Source organism: Poecile atricapillus, chromosome 1, assembly GCF_030490865.1.
Source record: "Poecile atricapillus isolate bPoeAtr1 chromosome 1, bPoeAtr1.hap1, whole genome shotgun sequence".
NCBI classification, from domain to species: domain Eukaryota; kingdom Metazoa; phylum Chordata; class Aves; order Passeriformes; family Paridae; genus Poecile; species Poecile atricapillus.
This window is the reverse complement of record NC_081249.1, coordinates 627,236-645,824: the sequence shown is the minus strand read 5'-3', so window position 1 is coordinate 645,824 and position 18,589 is coordinate 627,236. Positions and strand designations below refer to the sequence as shown.

The 18,589-nt window shown below is 57.1% G+C and overlaps 1 protein-coding gene and 1 long non-coding RNA gene across 5 annotated transcripts in view; both read left to right on the top strand.

Moving 5' to 3' along the window:
• The first annotated feature begins 1,421 nt into the window (after positions 1–1,421).
• LOC131588427 (folate receptor gamma-like) lies at positions 1,422–17,879 on the top strand. Of its 4 annotated transcripts, none has more exons than XM_058857310.1 (5): positions 1,422–1,560; positions 10,957–11,412; positions 15,555–15,743; positions 16,190–16,325; positions 16,553–17,879. In XM_058857310.1, the coding sequence occupies exons 2-5, from the start codon at positions 11,386–11,388 to the stop codon at positions 16,912–16,914; spliced, it is 714 nt and encodes a 237-aa protein (XP_058713293.1). In that variant the 5' UTR covers positions 1,422–1,560; positions 10,957–11,385; the 3' UTR covers positions 16,915–17,879. The 4 variants fall into 4 exon arrangements, with proteins under 4 accessions (XP_058713293.1, XP_058713300.1, XP_058713307.1 ...); XM_058857317.1 differs by lacking the exon at positions 1,422–1,560 and adding an exon at positions 10,106–10,789; XM_058857324.1 differs by lacking the exon at positions 1,422–1,560 and adding an exon at positions 10,106–10,789 and having other exon boundaries at positions 10,954–11,412.
• Positions 2,585–18,589, top strand: part of LOC131588532 (uncharacterized) — a 45,244-nt gene continuing 29,239 nt past the window's right edge. The window contains exon 1 of the long non-coding RNA XR_009279604.1: positions 2,585–2,703. This is a non-coding gene — a long non-coding RNA (uncharacterized LOC131588532). The remainder of the gene's footprint in view (positions 2,704–18,589) is intronic.

The window sequence follows — 18,589 nt, the reverse complement described above, 5'->3', positions numbered from 1 at the left end:
TCCCAGCATTGCCTGGGAACCACGAGAGCTGTCCCAGACCTCACATCCTGGGGCTCTTGCTAGCAAAAGGTTTCTTGTGTTCGAGGATGGCTCCAGGGGCACCAAGTCAGGCAAGGACTTTTCTCCTCCTGCTCATGGCATGGGACCAGCTGGGTCAGGAACGTGTTTTGTGGGTCTTGTTCTGCCTTAACAGCCTTTAAGGCTGGCAATGGATGGAGCCAGACCTGTTCCCGTATTGGGAATGGTTTTGGGAGGGCAGACCTGACCCGACTCCAGATCTGACCTCACTCCAGATCTCACCCCAATCTGCCACTGGCCTCTTATTCAGGTAGCAAAAGTGGCTCTGAAATGGGGTGGAACCTGGGGAAATCCCTGACAGAGGCTGTGGTTGTTTGGGGGCTGCCCAAACAAAGCTGATCCTCGGGCAGAGCCTCTCCCAGTGCCCAGACCAAGGGGCTCATCCCAGCACCCCAGGGCTCCCAGGGCTCGTGAGTGGGTCAGGGACTGGCCCCAAGGGTGTCACTCATCCTGCTCAGCTCTGCCCAGCACCGAGCATCGGGCACAGCCAGGGAGTCCCAACCAGCAGCTGAGCTGGGATGGGGTCAGGGCACATCCCACACACCTGGCACAGCCCAGCCCAGGGGATAGGAGCCCTTTGTTTGGGGCTCCTCTTCACACACCCAGGCAGAAAGGGAGCTCTGAGACCAGGACCAGGACCTGGAGCAGGGTCAGGGTTAGGGTCAAGGTGAGGGTCCCATGCCCAAGACTCGAGCCCGTTCTCTGCAGTTTATGGGATGTTTATGGGATGTTTATGGGATGTTTATGGGCTCTCCCATCACAAGCTGATGGGATGAGTTTGCACAGGCTCAGGGTGCTGAGTCACGGTGCCGGCCCCAGCCTGGCTGTGGTCAGAGGCTGATAACTGGGATGGCACAAACAAGAGCCTTGTGGGCAGTGATAAGGCAGCCCCTGGCCCCAGGGCAGTGTCCCCTTTCTGCTGAGTCAGACTCTGACACAGCAGAAAACATTTCTGCTGAGCCAGAGTGGCAGCCAGGGGAAAACACCAAGCTTTTAATTTGATTATTTCTTTTTCTTAGCAGAACCAGGAGGGCAGCTCTGGACTCACCAGCACGGGCTGCTCAGCCCTGTGTCCGCGAGGGGCTCAGGACCCTCCTCTGCCTGAGGGGCAGAGCCCGTGGCAGGCTCAGGAGATCGACATTCCCACAGGGATGGTGGGATCCAGCCCCTCTTCTCCATCCTCCCTTCTGCTGCCCTGCCGCAAGCCTTGGGGGAAGGCTGCGTGGAAGGTGCCAGCTGCTGTTGAAACCTTTCCTGTTTCCATAAGAGAGGGAATTTCACACCTTGTCCTCCTCCCAGAGAACGGCTCCCAGGGGATCCAATCCCCCTGGCTCCACTGCTCCCCCTGTGCTGGCCGCAGGCAGAGCTCCCTGTGGGGAAACTGAGGCACAAAGCAGAGTGGCTGCTCTCCAGAAATGCCATGAAATGCTCATGGCAGGGGCAGACCCCCTTCAAGGAAGGGGCATGTTTGCTGTGCACAAAGTAAGGAACACAGCAAGATAAAGTCTTCCTCAGAATGAATAGAATGCCTTAAAATGTTTAGAATTTTATAATCAGAATCTTAGAATCATGGAATCCCAGACTGGTTTGGGTTGGATGGGACCTCAAAGCTCATCCATTCCCACCCCCTGCCAGGGACAGGGACACCTTCCACCATCCCAGGCTGCTCCAAGCCCCAATGTCCAGCCTTAGCCAGGCTTTTATCCTCATTCAGTTGTGGGGTGGGGGTGTAGTGTCCTCCTGCCCAGCCCAGCCCCAGGCCAGGGCGGTGGGTGCTGAGCCAGGTGTGCTCCAGGCAAGCTGTGCTCCCAGCCCGGCCTCTTCCACTGGGACTGGCGAGCTTTAGGCTCGGGGTGGTTGTCTCGGTTCTAGAAGACAGGTGTCTGCTGGGGAGAGCTGGAGCCTCCCTTGGGATGAAAGAATGTAGACCCCCTCCCTCCAAATTATTATAATTCTGAAATCAAGGGGCTCTCAGGCAGAGATCTGGGGATAGGAATAACAGTTCTTTACTAATATTTATAACCAGGCAAACAAACAACAATAACTACAGCATTAACAAGAAAACAGAACCAGGGACCCCGGGACAGCTTTCTCGGCTGAGATGGGAAGGGATGGAGGAGAGGCTTTGCTTCACAAACCCCCTCGGGCAGTGCCGGTGCTCCTGCAGGGCTCTGAGGAACACTCAGCTGGAACAGCAGGGATGAGCTGAGATCCCGGGATGGTGGAACAGCAGGGATGAGCTGAGATCCCGGGATGGTGGAACAGCAGGGATGAGCTGAGATCCCGGGATGGTGGAACAGCAGGGATGAGCTGAGATCCCGGGATGGTGGAACAGCAGGGATGAGCTGAGATCCCGGGATGGTGGAACAGCAGGGATGAGCTGAGATCCCGGGATGGTGGATGAGGTGGAACAGCAGGGATGAGCTGAGATCCTGGGCTGGTGGATGAGGTGGAACAGCAGGGATGAGCTGAGATCCTGGGCTGGTGGATGAGGTGGATCAGCAGGGATGAGCTGAGATCCTGGGCTGGTGGATGAGGTGGAACAGCAGGGATGAGCTGAGATCCTGGGATGGTGGATGAGGTGGAACAGCAGGGATGAGCTGAGATCCCGGGCTGGTGGATGAGGTGGATCAGCAGCTCCACGGCGGTGCCTGGCACTGCCACACGTCCCGGCAGGACAGGGGGTGCGAGGTCACCAACGAAGAGGGAAGAAGGAGAAGAAGCAGCAGCTCCGTCTGGGTGATGGCGAAATTCCTTTCTCCCCACCGCAGCAGCTCCGCGCCCCAGAAAAAGAATGTCTTTTCCCGAAGCCGAAGCCGAAGAAAGCCAGCCAAAAACTGTCCCCACCCTCCTTTCCTGTCCCCTTCCCCCCCTGGGCCCGGCCACTCTTTGTTCTTTCTCAAGCACCCACCAAGTACCCACAGTTAGGCTGTCCCCGCAACTAATGGGTAAAAATTCCATGGGCAAGTCAGAACAACAACAACAAAAAGGACACTTAAGCCCCAAGAGTGGTTTAGGGACCCACAGCACAAAGCGATTGTGTTGGGAAGCGAGAAGCTGTCCAGACTGAGCTCCATGGATTGAAAGGCAGTAAATTCACCCAGGATCTCCTGTGACCCCAGGAGCCTGTGTTTTTCACCAGTCCCTTCCAAGCAGGCCCTGAGTGAGGGTCTGAAGGCATCAGCACTGCCCCAGGAAGCGCCTTTTCCTTTTTGTTTGGAATGTGGCAGCTTCCTGGGGCAACCTCTGTGCTGCTTCATGCCCAGGGGACCACACACCTCTGGGGGATGCAAAAGGACCAACCAATTTTTGTTGACACAAACAACAGGAAATGCACTTTTTTCATGCAGGGAAACTGAGGCACGGATTAAAGGGGGGAGGGAAGAAAAGCAGGAGTGCCTGGGACAGACCTGGTTTGCTCTCCCGGGACCCCCCACCTGCCATGAGACCCTGTTGTTCCCACCAGGGACTGGGATTTCCAGCAGAGGGGCCGGGGTTTGGCTGCCCCAAGCCCATCCCTAGTCTTGGGTGTGGGTTTTCCAGCCAGGCAGGGTTTGGTGCTGAGCTCTGCTAATTCGAGATTTATCCACCCTCGGAGGATGCCTAGGCTGGGATGTTGGTGTGATGAGAGGCAGAAGGAGCAGAGCAGAGCTGGGGGATGAGCTGCCCCTGCACTGCAAGGCTCAGTTTTCCCCACTCAGCTCCAGAGATGTCCCAAACATGAGGCTGGAGCCACGGGGCAGCTGCTCCCCAGCGCTCTGCACTCATCTTCGCCAGGTGTGGGAAGCGAAAACCCCAAAAACCCCCACCCCAAATTCCCTGGTCCCGCACTGCCCCAGCCCCGGTGCTCCGGGCAGCCTCTCCCTGCCCAGCTGGGCCCATTTCGGGGTGAATATCTGTGATTTGTGTCAGAGCCCAGCCCTGCTCCAGGACAGGGGGGTCCATCTCAGGGTGAATATCTGTGATTTGTGTCAGAACCCAGCCAGCACAGCCCTGCTCCAGGACAGCTGGGCCATCTCAGGGTGAATATCTGTGATTTGTGTCAGAGCCCAGCCTGCCCAGCCCTGCTCCAGGACAGGGGGGTCCATCTCAGGGTGAATATCTGTGATTTGTGTCAGAGCCCAGCCTGCCCAGCCCTGCTCCAGGACAGGGGGGTCCATCTCAGGGTGAATATCTGTGATTTGTGTCAGTGCCCAGCCTGCCCAGCCCTGCTCCTGCCCAGCTGGGCCATCTCAGGGTGAATCTCTCTGTGATTTGTGACAGTGCCCAGCCTGCCCAGCCCTGCTCCAGGACAGCAGGGCCCATCTCGGGGTGAATATCTGTGATTTGTGTCAGAGCCCAGCCAGCCCAGCCCTGCTCCAGGACAGCAGGGCCCATCTCAGGGTGAATCTCTCTGTGATTTGTGTCAGTGCCCAGCCTGCCCTGCTCCTGCCCCTGCTGCTCCTGCCCAGGATGGGCCCTGCCCCAGCTGGGCCTGCAGCCCTGGCACCACACACGGGCTCGGGAGCAGGGGATGGCACACGGCCTCAGCTGGGAAATGGGAAATGGGAAATGGGAAATGGGAAATGGGAAATGGGAAATGGGAAATGGCCTGGCAGCTCCTGTCTCTCAGGGTGCAGGCTGGACTGGAGATGTGCTGCTCTGAGCGGCTGTGCCAGGTGCTGCTGCCTGAGGATGGCTTTCTCCTCCTCCTCCTCCCATTGCCTGTGATGGGGGATGGCTGCTGGGGAGCTGCTCCAGGGCTGGGGAAACTTCTCACAGGCTACAGTCAGCGGCTTTGTGCAGGCCCAGGTGAGCCCAGGGAACAGCTGGGCTGGGGGGTGGCTGGGAGGAGACCTGGAACAGCCCAGTCCTGGAGCTGGAGAGTGGACAAATGGCCCCGGGTGTGAGCATGGATCTGTTCTGCTCTGGGGCTGCAGGGTCCCCACAGTGAAGTGACACACGTGGGACCCTGTGTGGCCCTGAGTGAGGAGCAGCTGGCACTGGCCGTGGCCAGGTGAGCCGTGCTGCGGTGGCTGTGGGGACAGCTCAGCTCCGGGATGGCCCTTTGGCCACCTGGGCAGTCCAAGCTGGTCACCCCCACATGGCCCCGTGTGTGGGAGGTGTTGCAGGAGGGCATCAGGACCTGGGGGCTCTGGGCCTGGCAGGGTCACCCTCCACCAGGGCTGCTCCCCAAACTGCAGCTGGCAACACAAGCGGCTGCCAGGTTTGCCACGGGACAGACGGAGCAGTGGCTGTTGGGCTTGGCCACTCAGCACAAGTGGTGGCTTCTCTTTCAAATGACACAAGTTCTGTCCTCCCTGTCCCTGTCCCTGTCCCTGTCCCTGTCCCTGTCCCTGCTCCCCCGCAGCATCCTGCCTGGCTCAGGCCCGCTGGAAGCAGCTGCCAGCCCACAATTAGCAGGCACTAATTGGGCTTCCAGGGGGGGCTGCAGCTCAGCCTCCTCGGCCCATTCACACTGGGAATCCCAGAATCACCGAGGGGTTTGGGCTGGAGGGACCTCAAAGGCCATGTCACTGCACCCCCTGCACTGCCAGTGCCAGGTGCCCAGTGCCACATCTCAAACTCTGCCCGGGAGATCCAGGCAGAGCCTGGTCCGAGCTGAGACCCCCTGTGCGTCCCCCAGAGCTGTCCTGGGACCCCCTCCCGTGGGAAGGAGCTTTGGGACACACCGGGGGCAGCAAAGGCTTCCATGGGCCCAAAAAGAGCGAGAGAAATCCACAGGAGAGCCCTTGGATCCCAAAACAGCCTCTGGATGAGGAGCCCCCAGGGTAACTGGGGAGCCCCCAAAGTAACTGGGAAGCCCCGAGGGTAACTGGGAGCTCTCAGGGTAACTGGGAGCCCCGAGGGTAACTGGGGAGCCCCCAGGGTAACTGGGGAGCCCCGAGGGTAACTGGGAGCCCCCAGGGTAACTGGGAGCCCCGAGGGTAACTGGGAGCCCCCAGGGTAACTGGGGAGCCCCGAGGGTAACTGGGAGCCCCCAGGGTAACTGGGAGCTCTCAGGGTAACTGGGGAGCCCCGAGGGTAACTGGGAGCCCCCAGGGTAACTGGGAGTCCCCAGGGTAACTGGGAGCTCTCAGGGTAACTGGGAGCCCCGAGGGTAACTGGGAGCCCCGAGGGTAACTGGGAGCTCTCAGGGTAACTGGGGAGCCCCGAGGGTAACTGGGGAGCCCCGAGGGTAACTGGGACTCCCCAGGGTAACTGGTGAGCTCTCAGGGTAACTGGGAGCTCTCAGGGTAAGTGGGAGCCCGGGGACAGCGCGGGGCCGGAGCCGGGTCCTGCCCCCTGGGAAGGAAGGAGCGGGGCCGGGATCCCCTCCCCGAGCCCGGGACCTGCCCCAGCGCGGGCGGAGCGCGGCTCGATGCTTCCCTCTGCCGGGACACGGGCGGGATGGGATCCATGGGATCCATGGGATGGGATGGGATCCATGGGATCCATGGGATGGGATGGGATCCATGGGATGGGATGGGATGGGATCCATGGGATGGGATGGGATGGGATGGGATGGGATGGGATGGGATGGGATGGGATGGGATGGGATGGGATGGGATGGGATGGGATGGGATGGGATGGGATGGGATGGGATGGGATTCATGGGATGGAACGGGATCCATGGGATGGGATGGGGATGCAGGGTGTGAGATGAGGCACAAGGGAGGTAGAATGCAGGATGCGGGATGCAGATGTGGAATGTGGAATATGGGATGTAGAATGTGGATGCTGGGTGAGGGAGGGAGATGTAGAGGCAGGAGATGGGATGAGATACAGAATCCAGAGGCAGGAAGCAAGAGGCAGGTGCAGTGTGAGGAAAATGCAGATGCAGATGCAGATATGGGTGCGGGATGAAGGAGGTGGGATGCAGATGCTGATGCAGATGTGGATGCAGATGCAGATGCTGATGTGGATTCTGATGCAGAAGTGGATGCAGATGTGGGTGCAAAATGAAGGGGGTGGGATGCAGATGTGGATGCAGATGTGGATGTGGATGCAGGATGCAGATGTGGATGCAGATGCAGATATGGATGCAGATGCAGATATGGATGCAGATGCAGATGTGGATGCAGATGTGGGTGCAGAATGAAGGGGGTGGGATGCAGATGCAGATGCACATGTAGATGCAGGATGCTCCAGTCCCTGCTGTCCCCAGCACCCTGTGGCCTCAGCCTGCAGTGGGGGTCCCCCAGGTCACCAAGGAGAGGAACCATCTCCACAGAGAGACACAGGTTGCCCCATGCCAGATGTACCCACAGGCTCTGGGTGCCATGCCAAGACCTTCATGGAAAGGTTGTTTCTTCTGTTCTTCTTCCTTTTGTCACATTCCTTCTTTTCCTGGAGCAGGGAGACAGCCCAGCACTCCAGTCCCCATGAGAGGGTTCTCTCCTGCACGGTGTCTGCAGAGGAACTTCCCCTGAAGGCTTCTGCAGAGGAACCTCAGTGAAGCCTGTCAGACACAGGATCCACCTGCCTTGGGGAGGGCCAGGGGGATAAACATCACCTCCTCCCTGGCCCAGGAATCACAGAATCATTCAAGTTGCAAAAGACCTCCAAGATGGAGAGAAACTATTTACAAGAGCCTGGAGTGCCAGGAGCCAGGGAATGGCTGCCAGTGGCAGAGGGCAGGGCTGGATCTTGGGATCTTGGGCAGGAATTGTTCCCTGGCAGGGTGGGCAGGGGCTGGGATGGAATTGCCAGAGCAGCTGGGGCTGCCCCTGGATCCCTGGCAGTGCCCAAGGCCAGGCTGGACATTGGGAGCAGCTGGGACAGTGGGAGGTGTCCCTGCCATGGCTGGGGGGCCAGGAGATGATCCTTAGGGTCACTTGCCACCCAAAGCACTTCATGATTCCATGATTCTCTGCTGTCTCTGCATTTGTGCCTGGGAACCCATCTCGTGGTGGGTCTCACAGCTCAGCCATTCTGTCTGGGATGATCCATCAGGCAGGAATCCCTCCTCACGGTGGGACCTCCCTCCCTTGTCAGCTCCTCTGCAGACCCACAGACCTGGCCCTTAAAGCTGCCAATCTCTGGGAGCTGCATTTGCTTTGCTGGTTAATCTTTAACTCTCCTTTGTGCCCACAAGAATAGCTGTTCTCCCTGATAACCCCTGCCTGATCCCTGCGGGCTCTGCTCCCTAATTAACTGATGGAAATTGCTGATATCCCTGGCACAATAGAGGAGGATATCCAGCACTCTGCTACAGAATTCTAGACTTTATTGAGGTATTTATTCATTCTTTTTTTAGCAAAGAAAGCAGGCACAGCCTCATTCTCCATTAGGCCTTTCTGTGGGAGGGAAATCAATAGAGGAAATTATGTTTGGTTCAAATATTTATGTGGTGACATCACTCAGGGTATGGGCATTTCTCCAAATGAACCACATTAGGTGTGTGATGCACAAAGCCACATCTGACCATAAAAATGGCATACACTGAGTCATGGAATCGTGGAATGGTTTGGTTTGGAAGGGACCTTGAAGACCACAGAATCAGAGGCTCGTAGAATAGAATCCCTGGTGCTGGAAAAGCCCTCCCAGCCCATGGAGTCCCAGCTGTGCCCGATGCCCACCTTGTCCCCAGGGCAGAGCCCTGAGTGCCACGTCCAGCCCTTCCTTGGGCACCTCCAGGGATGGGCACTGCAAAGCTCCCTGGGCAGCCCCTGCCAAGGCCTGAGCTCCCTTTCCATGGGCAAATTCCTGCTGCTGTCCACCCTGAGCCTCCCCTGGCCCAGCCTGAGGCTCTGATCATTGTGAGAGTTCACAACTCTCTGGTGGAATTTTATTGCCCAAGTCTGTGCAGTTATTCCAGCTGGCACCAGGTGAAGAATTTGCCCTTCCGTTTTTAACATAATTTCTGCTTAATCATGCTTAATTGCATAATTTCAGAGCTGTGTGACCCCACCACCCACTCATGCCATCACGACAGACCCCCAGCTCCAGCCCAGCTTGTGCCATGAGGGGGTCACGTTTGGCTTCCTGCAGCTTTCTGGGGGTCCAGGACTGACCTGATCTTTGCTCTGTACACAACTGGATTCATCATGATGGGAACAGCAGCGGGAGAAGAATTTTTCACAGATTTGTGAATCTTGGAGGGGCTGATCACTGCAATCAGCACAGCACAAGTGTGGGAGGTGCAGGTGCTCAAGGCCCTGCTCCTCAGTGGTGCAGCAAGTGTGGATGGAATACACAGGGTTAAAGCAGGGGGATCCAGCCCATCCAGCATCTGCAGCCCCTCAGTGTCTGCTGGACTGGGAGAGCCAGCCCCAGTGCCTGGACACGGGCTCAGCAGTGTGGAACTGCTGGAAAAGCAGTCCTGCACAGCCTGGGAGCTCCATCTCCCCCAGACACCAGCACCCCACCTTCCTGCAAGGCCTCCTGGTGACCTTGGGGTCACCACTGCCCACCCAGGCCCTTCTCCAGCTCTCCTTTCTGGTCAGTCCTCATCTGGAATAAAAGCACCAATTCTAATGAAATTTAACCCAAAATCTGTGGGACAGGTCTGCTCAGGCCCAAAGCAAGAGCACAGTCTGTCCTCAGGCACTGGTTTATTCCTGCTAATTATGGTTAATGATAACAACGAGCTGCTGTGACTCAGCTGAGTGTTTGAATTCTGTGGGATTGACTTTCTAAGCACCCTCACATCTCAGTTCAGGAGCTGTTTCCATTGCAGGAAGATGATCAGTGCCCAGCTGTCTCAGTCTGCAGTCCCACCCTCTCAGCCCCCTCAAACAGCCCTGGAGCCACTTCCAGCTCCTGCAGGAAACTGCGATCAGCAGAATCCTCAGGAAATCCTCAGCCCTCCCCATGGCAGGTGGGATTCCCTCTGACACACACTGAAGTGATGTTTTGTTTCTTTCTTTTCTGGGATTCCATTCTCTTCCAATGTGAGGTGTCCCCCATGGCAGGGGTGGGACTGGATGGGCTTTAAGGTCCCTCCCAGCCCAAACCCCTGCACCTTTCCATCATTCTGTCCCCAGCCAGGCTGAGAGCTGTGACACAGGTCCTGCCCACTGAACCCAAGGCCACTGCTGGCCATGGGCTTTGCACTGAGTCTGCAAGGCCTCAGGGAACTGAGCTGTGCCAGCTTGGCTGGTTGTGAACTCGCCCTGCAGGTTTTACCAGCTTTGGCAGAGAAGGGAGCTTCCCTTCAGACAATGGCCACGGCTCTCCATCTCCTTGTCGCACGTGCCTTCGACTGGATGCAGAGAACAGCAAAATTCTGTGCTGAGGGAGAGAGATTCAAGACTTCACCACACTGAGGGAGTGCAGAGAAATTCTTAGCAGCATGTCAGGGCCTCCAGGAGAGGGGACCAGGCGTGGTACAGAGGGGCACAAGGCAGTGAGAGGTGGGCACAGGCTGGCACTGGAGACCTCATGGCTACAAACAACTCTGGAATGCTCAGTTAAGGAAATAGAAGCTCAGAGAGGGACAAAAAGGGTTTGGAGGTGACAAAGAGAGCAAAGAATGAGCGTCTGGTGTGGAAAAACACAGCATATTTAGGTAAGGGGGATGTACAGGGATACAGGCAGGACAACAGGGAGAGATTCCCTGTGCTCTGCACCATCCCACACACGAGTTCCCCCTGCAAGGACAAGGTCAGGACATTCACATGGGACAACCTGGAAAGGTTTTTGGAGAGATGGGGGGATCTGCACACCCTGAACACTCTGTCTGTGCAGCAAGAGGTCACAGGAAATGTAATACAGGGCTGGAGCACAGGTAAATGGATCAGGCCCATCCCTGGAAATGTTCCAGGCCAGGCTGGACAGGGCTGGGAGCAACCTGGGATAGCGTCCATGCCCATGATGGGGGTTGGAACTGGATGAGCTTCAATGTCCCTCCCAACCAAACACTCCTTTGATTCTATGATTTCTGCTCTTCAGCAGATTTTGTCTGGGTAAGCATCAAGTCAGCCAAGTCTCTGATGATGCTGAACCGCTCCAGAACCAGCTGTAAAAATCTGCAGAGGAGCCTGGTGCAGGAGCCTGGGCAGGAAGGAGGAAAGGCATGGCTGTGCCTCAGATTCCTGATACCCACTGGAGCAAGAAAGTTAAACAAGGATCAGAGCAGGATGTGTCTGGGAAGAGGCAGTGCCCTTCTGGGCAGCACCGTTTTGGGGCCAACTTCCCTGTTCTGGTCTGTGGTGACTGAACAACACAGAGGACAGCCCCAGGGCAGGAGTGGGGTCAAGCAGTGGGCATGAACTGCTGACTGAGGGTACATCCAGTAGAGAGGGGTCTACCAAAAGACCCCAAAGCCCCTTGAGCCATTTCCAGAAAGGCCCAGAAGAGCAGAGTGCACGTGCTCATGTGTACATGAAGAGCAGGAAACCCGAGGCCAGGGTGAGTGTTGATATATTTTATATATTACTAAGGGCCTGTCTGCACAAACCAGTCTTTGAAATAAGTCGTGATATTAAAGGCTAAAGTCCTTGAAACCTTCCTGCAGAAGAGAGAGTAAAGTAAAACAGTATCCTTGTGTATAAGAGAAAAAATGTAAACCTGTGTGCATTAGCCAATGGTAGCTTGCTCTGCCCACGGACCCTGTAAAACCCTATAAAAGGTGTGCTAAAGATAGAAATAAATGGCATTCACGTTTACTTCTGTGAAGGCTGGTGAATAGCTGGCGGTCTCTCAAAAGGTGAGGAAACACAAAGTGCCCCCAAAGCCCAGGCAGTGCCCCAGGACCACCCTGTTTGGGTCAGTGCTGGAGCATTGACCCCAATGCAGGACTGGTGTTCTCCTTTCCCAGCCAATCTCTCCTTCACACTCTTCTGCCCCCCTCTTTCATTTCACTCTTTGATTTCTCCCACCGTTACTATGTAGGGGAAAACCTGCATCCATTTCCATGCCAGGTGTGCAGCTGGCCAATAAAACTTGGTGAGCTCTGGTTTTTGGACCCTTCTGGCTTTTGCCATTCTTTTGTCACCATGGGCACCTCTGACTTTTGGGTGCTCCCTTCTGCACAAGAGTGGGACGTGACACGTGGTACGACTGAGTCACTGAACAATAAAACAACAGATTTCAAAGAAAAAGCAGCTGAGATGAACACACAGTGATGCGCTGGGGAGAACACGTCAGATGGAAGATGACAGGCTGGTGGCTGACAATTATCTCTCAGGAACAAGCTGTCACTGCTCTGACAATGTTACAACACAGTTCAGTGATCAGCAGTTCCAAAAACAAACCAGATATTAGAAATTCCCTGGCAAGGAGCAGGAAACGTGGCCAGGACAGTGCAGGGCATCCAAAACCGCCACAGCCCTGTGCCTCGAGGGGCAAAACTCTTCTTGTGGAGGCAGCAGAGGTGGCAAAGTGTCAGGAGTGGGTGGGGGAAGATCTGCTCAGTGACATCTCCAGTGTGAGGGGTTAGAAGCACAAGGTTGTTTTTCTCCCTGGCAGGAGGGGACAGCCGGGGGGGTCGGGCTCTGCTGCCAGGGAACAGGGACAGGAGGAGAGCTCAGGCCTCAGGCTGGGCCAGGGGAGGCTCAGGGTGGACAGCAGCAGGAATTTGCCCATGGAAAGGGAGCTCAGGCCTTGGCAGGGGCTGCCCAGGGAGCTTTGCAGTGCCCATCCCTGGAGGTGCCCAAGGAAGGGCTGGACGTGGCACTCAGGGCTCTGGGCTGGGGACAAAGTGGGGAGGTCTCAGGGACTCTGTGATCACCAGAGCCTGAAGTGCACACACATGAAATTTAGAAAGATTTGCTCCTCAGGCAAGTGATTCATCACTGAAGCAGCAGTGCTGTGTGTGAAGAAAAGAGCAAATTCCCCAAAGCTGCTCCAGGAGGAAGACTCTGGCCCATACTGAGGGCAAGGGCTTTCCACAGCCTCTGGTGCAGCTTTCAGCACCAATGGATGTGCTCAGGTGTTACGAGGGGTGCACCTGCAGTTCTGCTTTGTGCTGGGAGCTGTTACTCTTCCTCCTGAGGCAGCAGCCTGTGTGTCATTTGCTGCCTTTTGCATTTATTCCATCATTCATTCCATACCCAGAGCCCTGGCTCGGTCTCTTTTGGGCTCTTCTGCCTCATGCAATGGTCCAGCTCCCCTCTGCCTGGTGCAGGGTCAGGGGAGGACACAAGTGAAGGGCCAGGGCTGACAAGAACCTGCCTGGGCAGAGAAAGCCTGGATTGTTTCCCAGGCAGGAGGTGCTGCTTGTGAAAGAGGCTGGAGGAGGCAGGTGTCACCAAACCCTGTGCTGACCAACACTGGCACGAGTCAAAGCTCCTGAAAGAGAGGGGGAAGTTCCTCCCCAGGGCCAGAAGCTTCCCTGTGAAAGCTGCCCCAGGAAGCTGCAGGGCTGAGTGTTTGTGAGGTGGTGGAGAGAGTTCAGAGCCTTTTCAAGCTGCAAAGGTTGACCGTGATTTGAGGGTGTAAAAATGTAGCTTTTAATGCAAGTTAGCTACTTCCTGCTTCTCAGGTTTCTGTGCCTGTCTCCTCAGGCCTGTAGCTGCTTTTTCTGGGGTGTTTTGTGCTATTTTAATGCTGTAAATGCTTTGTCTTGCTTCTGTGTTCTGCAAAATTCTTCTTAAAATGTGTCTGGTTGAGACCCTTACGCTGTGTTAACAAGGAATGGGAAGGAATTTTCTTGGTTAAGTCTTGTTGGCTGGTTGGTTTGGGGTTGTTTTTTTGGGTTTTTTAAGAGAATGACTATAAAATTGGTCCCAACCTCTAGGCAGGCAGAGGGGGCCAAGGCACGATGGTGTGAAATGTCTTTTGTTGCTCAAATCAGAGCAGGCTGGAGGGCTGGAGTGCCCTGGGAGAGGGGGAGGTGACCCTGACCGTGGCAGGGGCAGAATGAGATGGGCTTTAACATTCCTTTCCAACCCAAACCCTTGTGTGATTCTTTGATGATTCAGGTCTCTGCTGGAGACCTCAGGAGAGGGTTTCCAAGTCTCAGACACAGATACAGAAAATGTTTTCCTGTCTTGGCACACTCCTGAAGTCAACACGGGCCTCCTGCCCCACACAAGGGGCTGGTGTTGGTGCCTTCCCTGCCCCTCTGGACCCTCGTGAGAGATCCCTGTACCCCCCATGCCTTGGCACAGAGGGCTCGGGGCTGGGAGCTTCTGTCTGGAGCAGTGGGCTGGCAAAAGGACCCCACCTGAGTGGGTCTCACAGAGCATCCCCCCTTCCTCGGGGCTGCTGAATGGCTGGGCAGCCCGAGCTCTCCCAGGGCTGTTTGTGCCCCTGTCCTGATGATAACGTGTGGCTGACCTTGCAGCCGGGCTCGGGGGGGCTGCACAGGTGTCCTTGGTGCCATGAGCCGCTGCCAGGTCCTCAGGAGTGCCCGGCCTCCACAGCACCTCCCTCGCTGCTGCCTGTGCCAAACCCTCCCCTGTGCTGTCCCCTCTATATCTGTGTCACCCGTCCTGTGCTGTCCCCTCTGCACAGCTCTGTCACCTCCCCTGTGCTGTCCCCTCTATATCTGTGTCACCCGTCCTGTGCTGTCCCCTCTGCACAGCTCTGTCCCCTCTCTGCACACCTGTGTCACCTGTCCTGTGCTGTCCCCTCTATATCTGTGTCACCCGTCCTGTGCTGTCCCCTCTGCACAGCTCTGTCACCTCCCCTGTGCTGTCCCCTCTCTGCACACCTGTGTCCCCTCCCCTGTGCTGTCCCCTCTATATCTGTGTCACCCGTCCTGTGCTGTCCCCTCTGCACACCTGTGTCACCTGTCCTGTGCTGTCCCCTCTGTATATCTGTGTCCCCTGTGCTGTCCCCTGTCTGCACAGCCCCATTCCTGGGATGGCAGTGGGGCAGGCAGTGGGGCAGGCAGTGAGGCTGGCACTGCTGGCACTGCTGGCACTGCTGGCACTGCCGGCTGCCAATGCCGTGGCACCAGTGAAGGACCCGCTGCTGAACGTCTGCATGGATGCCAAACACCACAAAAGCGAGCCCGGCCCCGAGGGGAAGCTGTTTGAGCAGGTAGGAGCTGCTGGTGGCCCTGGGTGTCACAGGGTGGGACAGCCTGGCCCTGTGCCCCCTCCCCACACACTCGGGGCTGCTCTGGGCTTGGCCACCACTTGCCGGAGGGATAAAGCCGCGCTGGCTGCGAGATCTGTTTGTTTGCTGCCTTCCTTCAGCGAGTGGCCAGTGAGTGACAGTGGGGATTTGTCAGCTCAGTGTCACCCCTCTCTAACCCCCTCCTGGAGCTCAGGACCCCCAGAGCACAGCAAGGGAGAGGATGTGGGGAGAGACCCTCATCTGCTCCCTCTCAGGGTGGGAGAGCCTTCTCGCTCTGCCCCAGCCCCTCGGTGGAGGAAGGGGGGCTTTGTTTCTGTTCCTTGGGCTGACACTAACTCCTGCTGAGGATCTGCTCTGCTCTTCCTCCAGCCCTGCCTTGCTGCAGGGCCCAGCTCCTAAGCCCAGAGTGACCCAGAGTTTGGTGGGGAAGGTAAAACGCTCTGGGTGCCGCAGGCTCCTTGCCGTGGGCTCTGTCCTCCTGGAGCTGCTCCTGGCCAGCTGCAGCAGCCTGTCCCCTGTTGCAGTGCTCCCCCTGGAAGGACAACGCCTGCTGCACGGCCAACACCAGCTCAGAGGCCCACAAGGACCAGTCCTACCTCTACAACTTCAACTGGAACCACTGCGGGGTGATGCCACCCAAATGCAAGCGCCACTTCATCCAGGACACGTGCCTGTACGAGTGCTCACCCAACCTGGGGCCCTGGATTGAGAAGGTAGCACCAGATCCAGGAGTCATGAAACTGTTTGGCTTGGAAGGGAAATCAAAACTCGTCCTGATCCAACCCCAGCCATGGCAGGGACACCTCCCACTGTCCCAGGTGCTCCCAATGTCCAGCCTGGCCTTGGGCACTGCCAGGGATCCAGGGGCAGCCCCAGCTGTGCCAGGGCCTGCCCACCCTGCCAGGGAATGATTTCCCATCAATATCGAGGGTGTCTCAACTTTTCCCACAGGGTAGAGAGATTCCAAGGATTTTTCTGGCCTCTGACTAATGGAGGAACTCCTTGTGTCAAGACACATCTCTGCTGAGGCTGGAACTCCTCTGGGATCAGCTGTGCACCCCCATGGGAGGGGCTGGGGGGATCTGGGATGTGCCAAATCTCACCCCTGACTCACGAGACTCCCCAGCATGACGTGTGCCACTGTTCCTGTGTCCTGCAGGCTGACAGCAGCTGGCGTCGGGAGAGGATTCTGCACGTGCCCCTCTGCAGGGAGGACTGCGAGGAGTGGTGGGAGGACTGCAGGGACGCCGTCACCTGCAAAGAGAACTGGCACAAGGGCTGGAACTGGGCAACAGGTCGGTGTGCTCTGGGTGCCTCTCCTCTCCCCACAGGCAGGTTTCTGGCAGTGTCACCTCTGCCAGCACCCCAGGGGTCTGTCACTCCTCTGGGTGGCCAAGCCCCCAGCGCCCAGCTCAGGTGTGGCCATGGGCAGTGGGCAGGTGACCTGTTCCTCCCAGGGGAAGGACAGGAGGGAAGGGCTGTCCCAGTGCCCTGACTGAGCTCCCCCGTGCTCTGTGCCCAGGAACGAACCGCTGCCCCTGGGGCTCCATGTGCAGACCCTTCAGCGAGGTCTTCCCCCGACCCAAAGACCTGTGCGAGAAGATCTGGTCCAACTCCTTCAAATACAGCGGCGAGCGCCGGGGCAGCGGGCGCTGCATCCAGATGTGGTTCGACCCCGCCCAGGGGAACCCCAACGTGGCCGTGGCCAAACACTTCGCTTGGAGAAAGAGATGCTCCCCTGCTCGGGGGGACAGCGTGGCTCCGGAGAGCGACGGCGCCGTGCGTGCCCTGCCGGGGTCTGTGCTGCTCCTGCTGCCCCTGGCCCTGCTGCTGCTCCCCGAGGGGCTGGGGGGCTGTGGGGTGCCCAGATGGGGGTCCCTGTGACCCCTCTGTGAAGGGACATGGCCCGGACTGCTCCAGCTGCCCTGCAAGAGGAGCCGGCACAAGTTACTCTGTCTGTGCGTCCCAGCGCTCAGCATAAATTGTGTTGCTGGACCTTGGCACCACCTCTGGGCCGCTGAGCAGAGCAGGGATTTTCTTGCCTCTGAGGGAAGAGCAGAGCAGTCTCTGCTCTGATGTGGGGGTGCCTGCACATCTGTGCCCACCCCACGGCCGTGTGCTGGCCTGGCAGAGCTCTGGTGTCTGCTCCTTTGGGCAGCTGTGAGACACGGGCTTTACAGGCTTTAGAATTTAATTGATTAAGGATATAGTTAACCTGAAAATGTTTATAGCTTTTTAGAATATGTTAAGCACAACAGAAATCACACACTGTCTGTAACCTTTTATCATCCCTTGCTGTGGTCACAAGAACATGCAGGAATGTAAGCTCCTCGTCCTCTCTGGATAAGGAGAGGAACCAACAGAAACACACAGGGCTGGGAAAGCAGAATGCCGAGACAAGGGGAGCCCTCAGACCCCCGAGCTGCACAGAGCTGCTCCTGCACTTTCAGCCGGGACCAGAGTGCGACAACACTGAGGCAGAAAGGTGAAGGGTTCAATGTGATGAGGAGTTTCCAGCCCTCAGCTCTGAAATCCACCCAGTGAGCACCAGAGCGAGCTGTGCGTGCCCAGAGAGGGAGCCGATGACTTACCCAGAGGGGATGGGAGGGGACAAGAAATAAAAATGCATGAAACTAATTGTGCAATCCTACACAAATATAATATTCTAAGGAATAAATAGGGAATGTAAACCTGGTGATTTTCACACAGGTTTTAGGAGAAGCAATCACCTGTCTGCTGGGACCTGCCAGTAAAGCATACCTAAAAGCTTTGCACTTGTGGAGTCTTTCCATGAGTCAGTTGGGACTCCCTGAAGGGTGGCTTGGATAATAAACTCTTGCTCTGGATCAGCCTTGTTGGACTGATGTGAAATACTTCTGAGGAGGGGGAAGTGTCCTGGGGGTGGTGGCAGCTATGGGATCTCTAAATGTGGGAATTGGCCTGGGGGGAGCAAAGATCATAAAATTACAAATGGTTTGGATTGGAGGAGATGTCAAACCTCATCTCTTTCCACTCCCCCATCCATGGCAGGGCCACCTCCCACTGTCCCAGCTGCTCCCAATGTCCAGCCTGGCCTTGGGCACTGCCAGGGATCCAGGGGCAGCCCCAGCTGCTCTGGCAATTCCATCCCAGCCCCTGCCCACCCTGCCAGGGAACAATTCCTGCCCAAGATCCCAAGATCCAGCCCTGCCCTCTGCCACTGGCAGCCATTCCCTGGCTCCTGGCAATTCCTGCAGCCCTTGGCAATTGTCTCTCTCCAGCTCTCCTGGAGCCCCTGGAAGAGGCAGAGGAGCAGAACTGTCCTTGACTGGCCAGGGGCTGCAGGCAGGACCCTCCCTGCCCTTGGCTGGGCTGGGTCAGCCCTGCCCACACCTGCTTTGGGCTCAAGAGCCCTTCAAAGCAGGGTAAAGGTTCCCAGACCTGCAGAACCTGTGCAAAGACTTGCTGCTGTGCTTCTTTGGGATTTTGCTTCCTTTGAGGCAGAAACTTCAGCAGAACTCCACCAGCTTCTTGAAGGGAAACACAGGGGGTGGGGAGAGCTGGATGCCCTGGCTGGAGC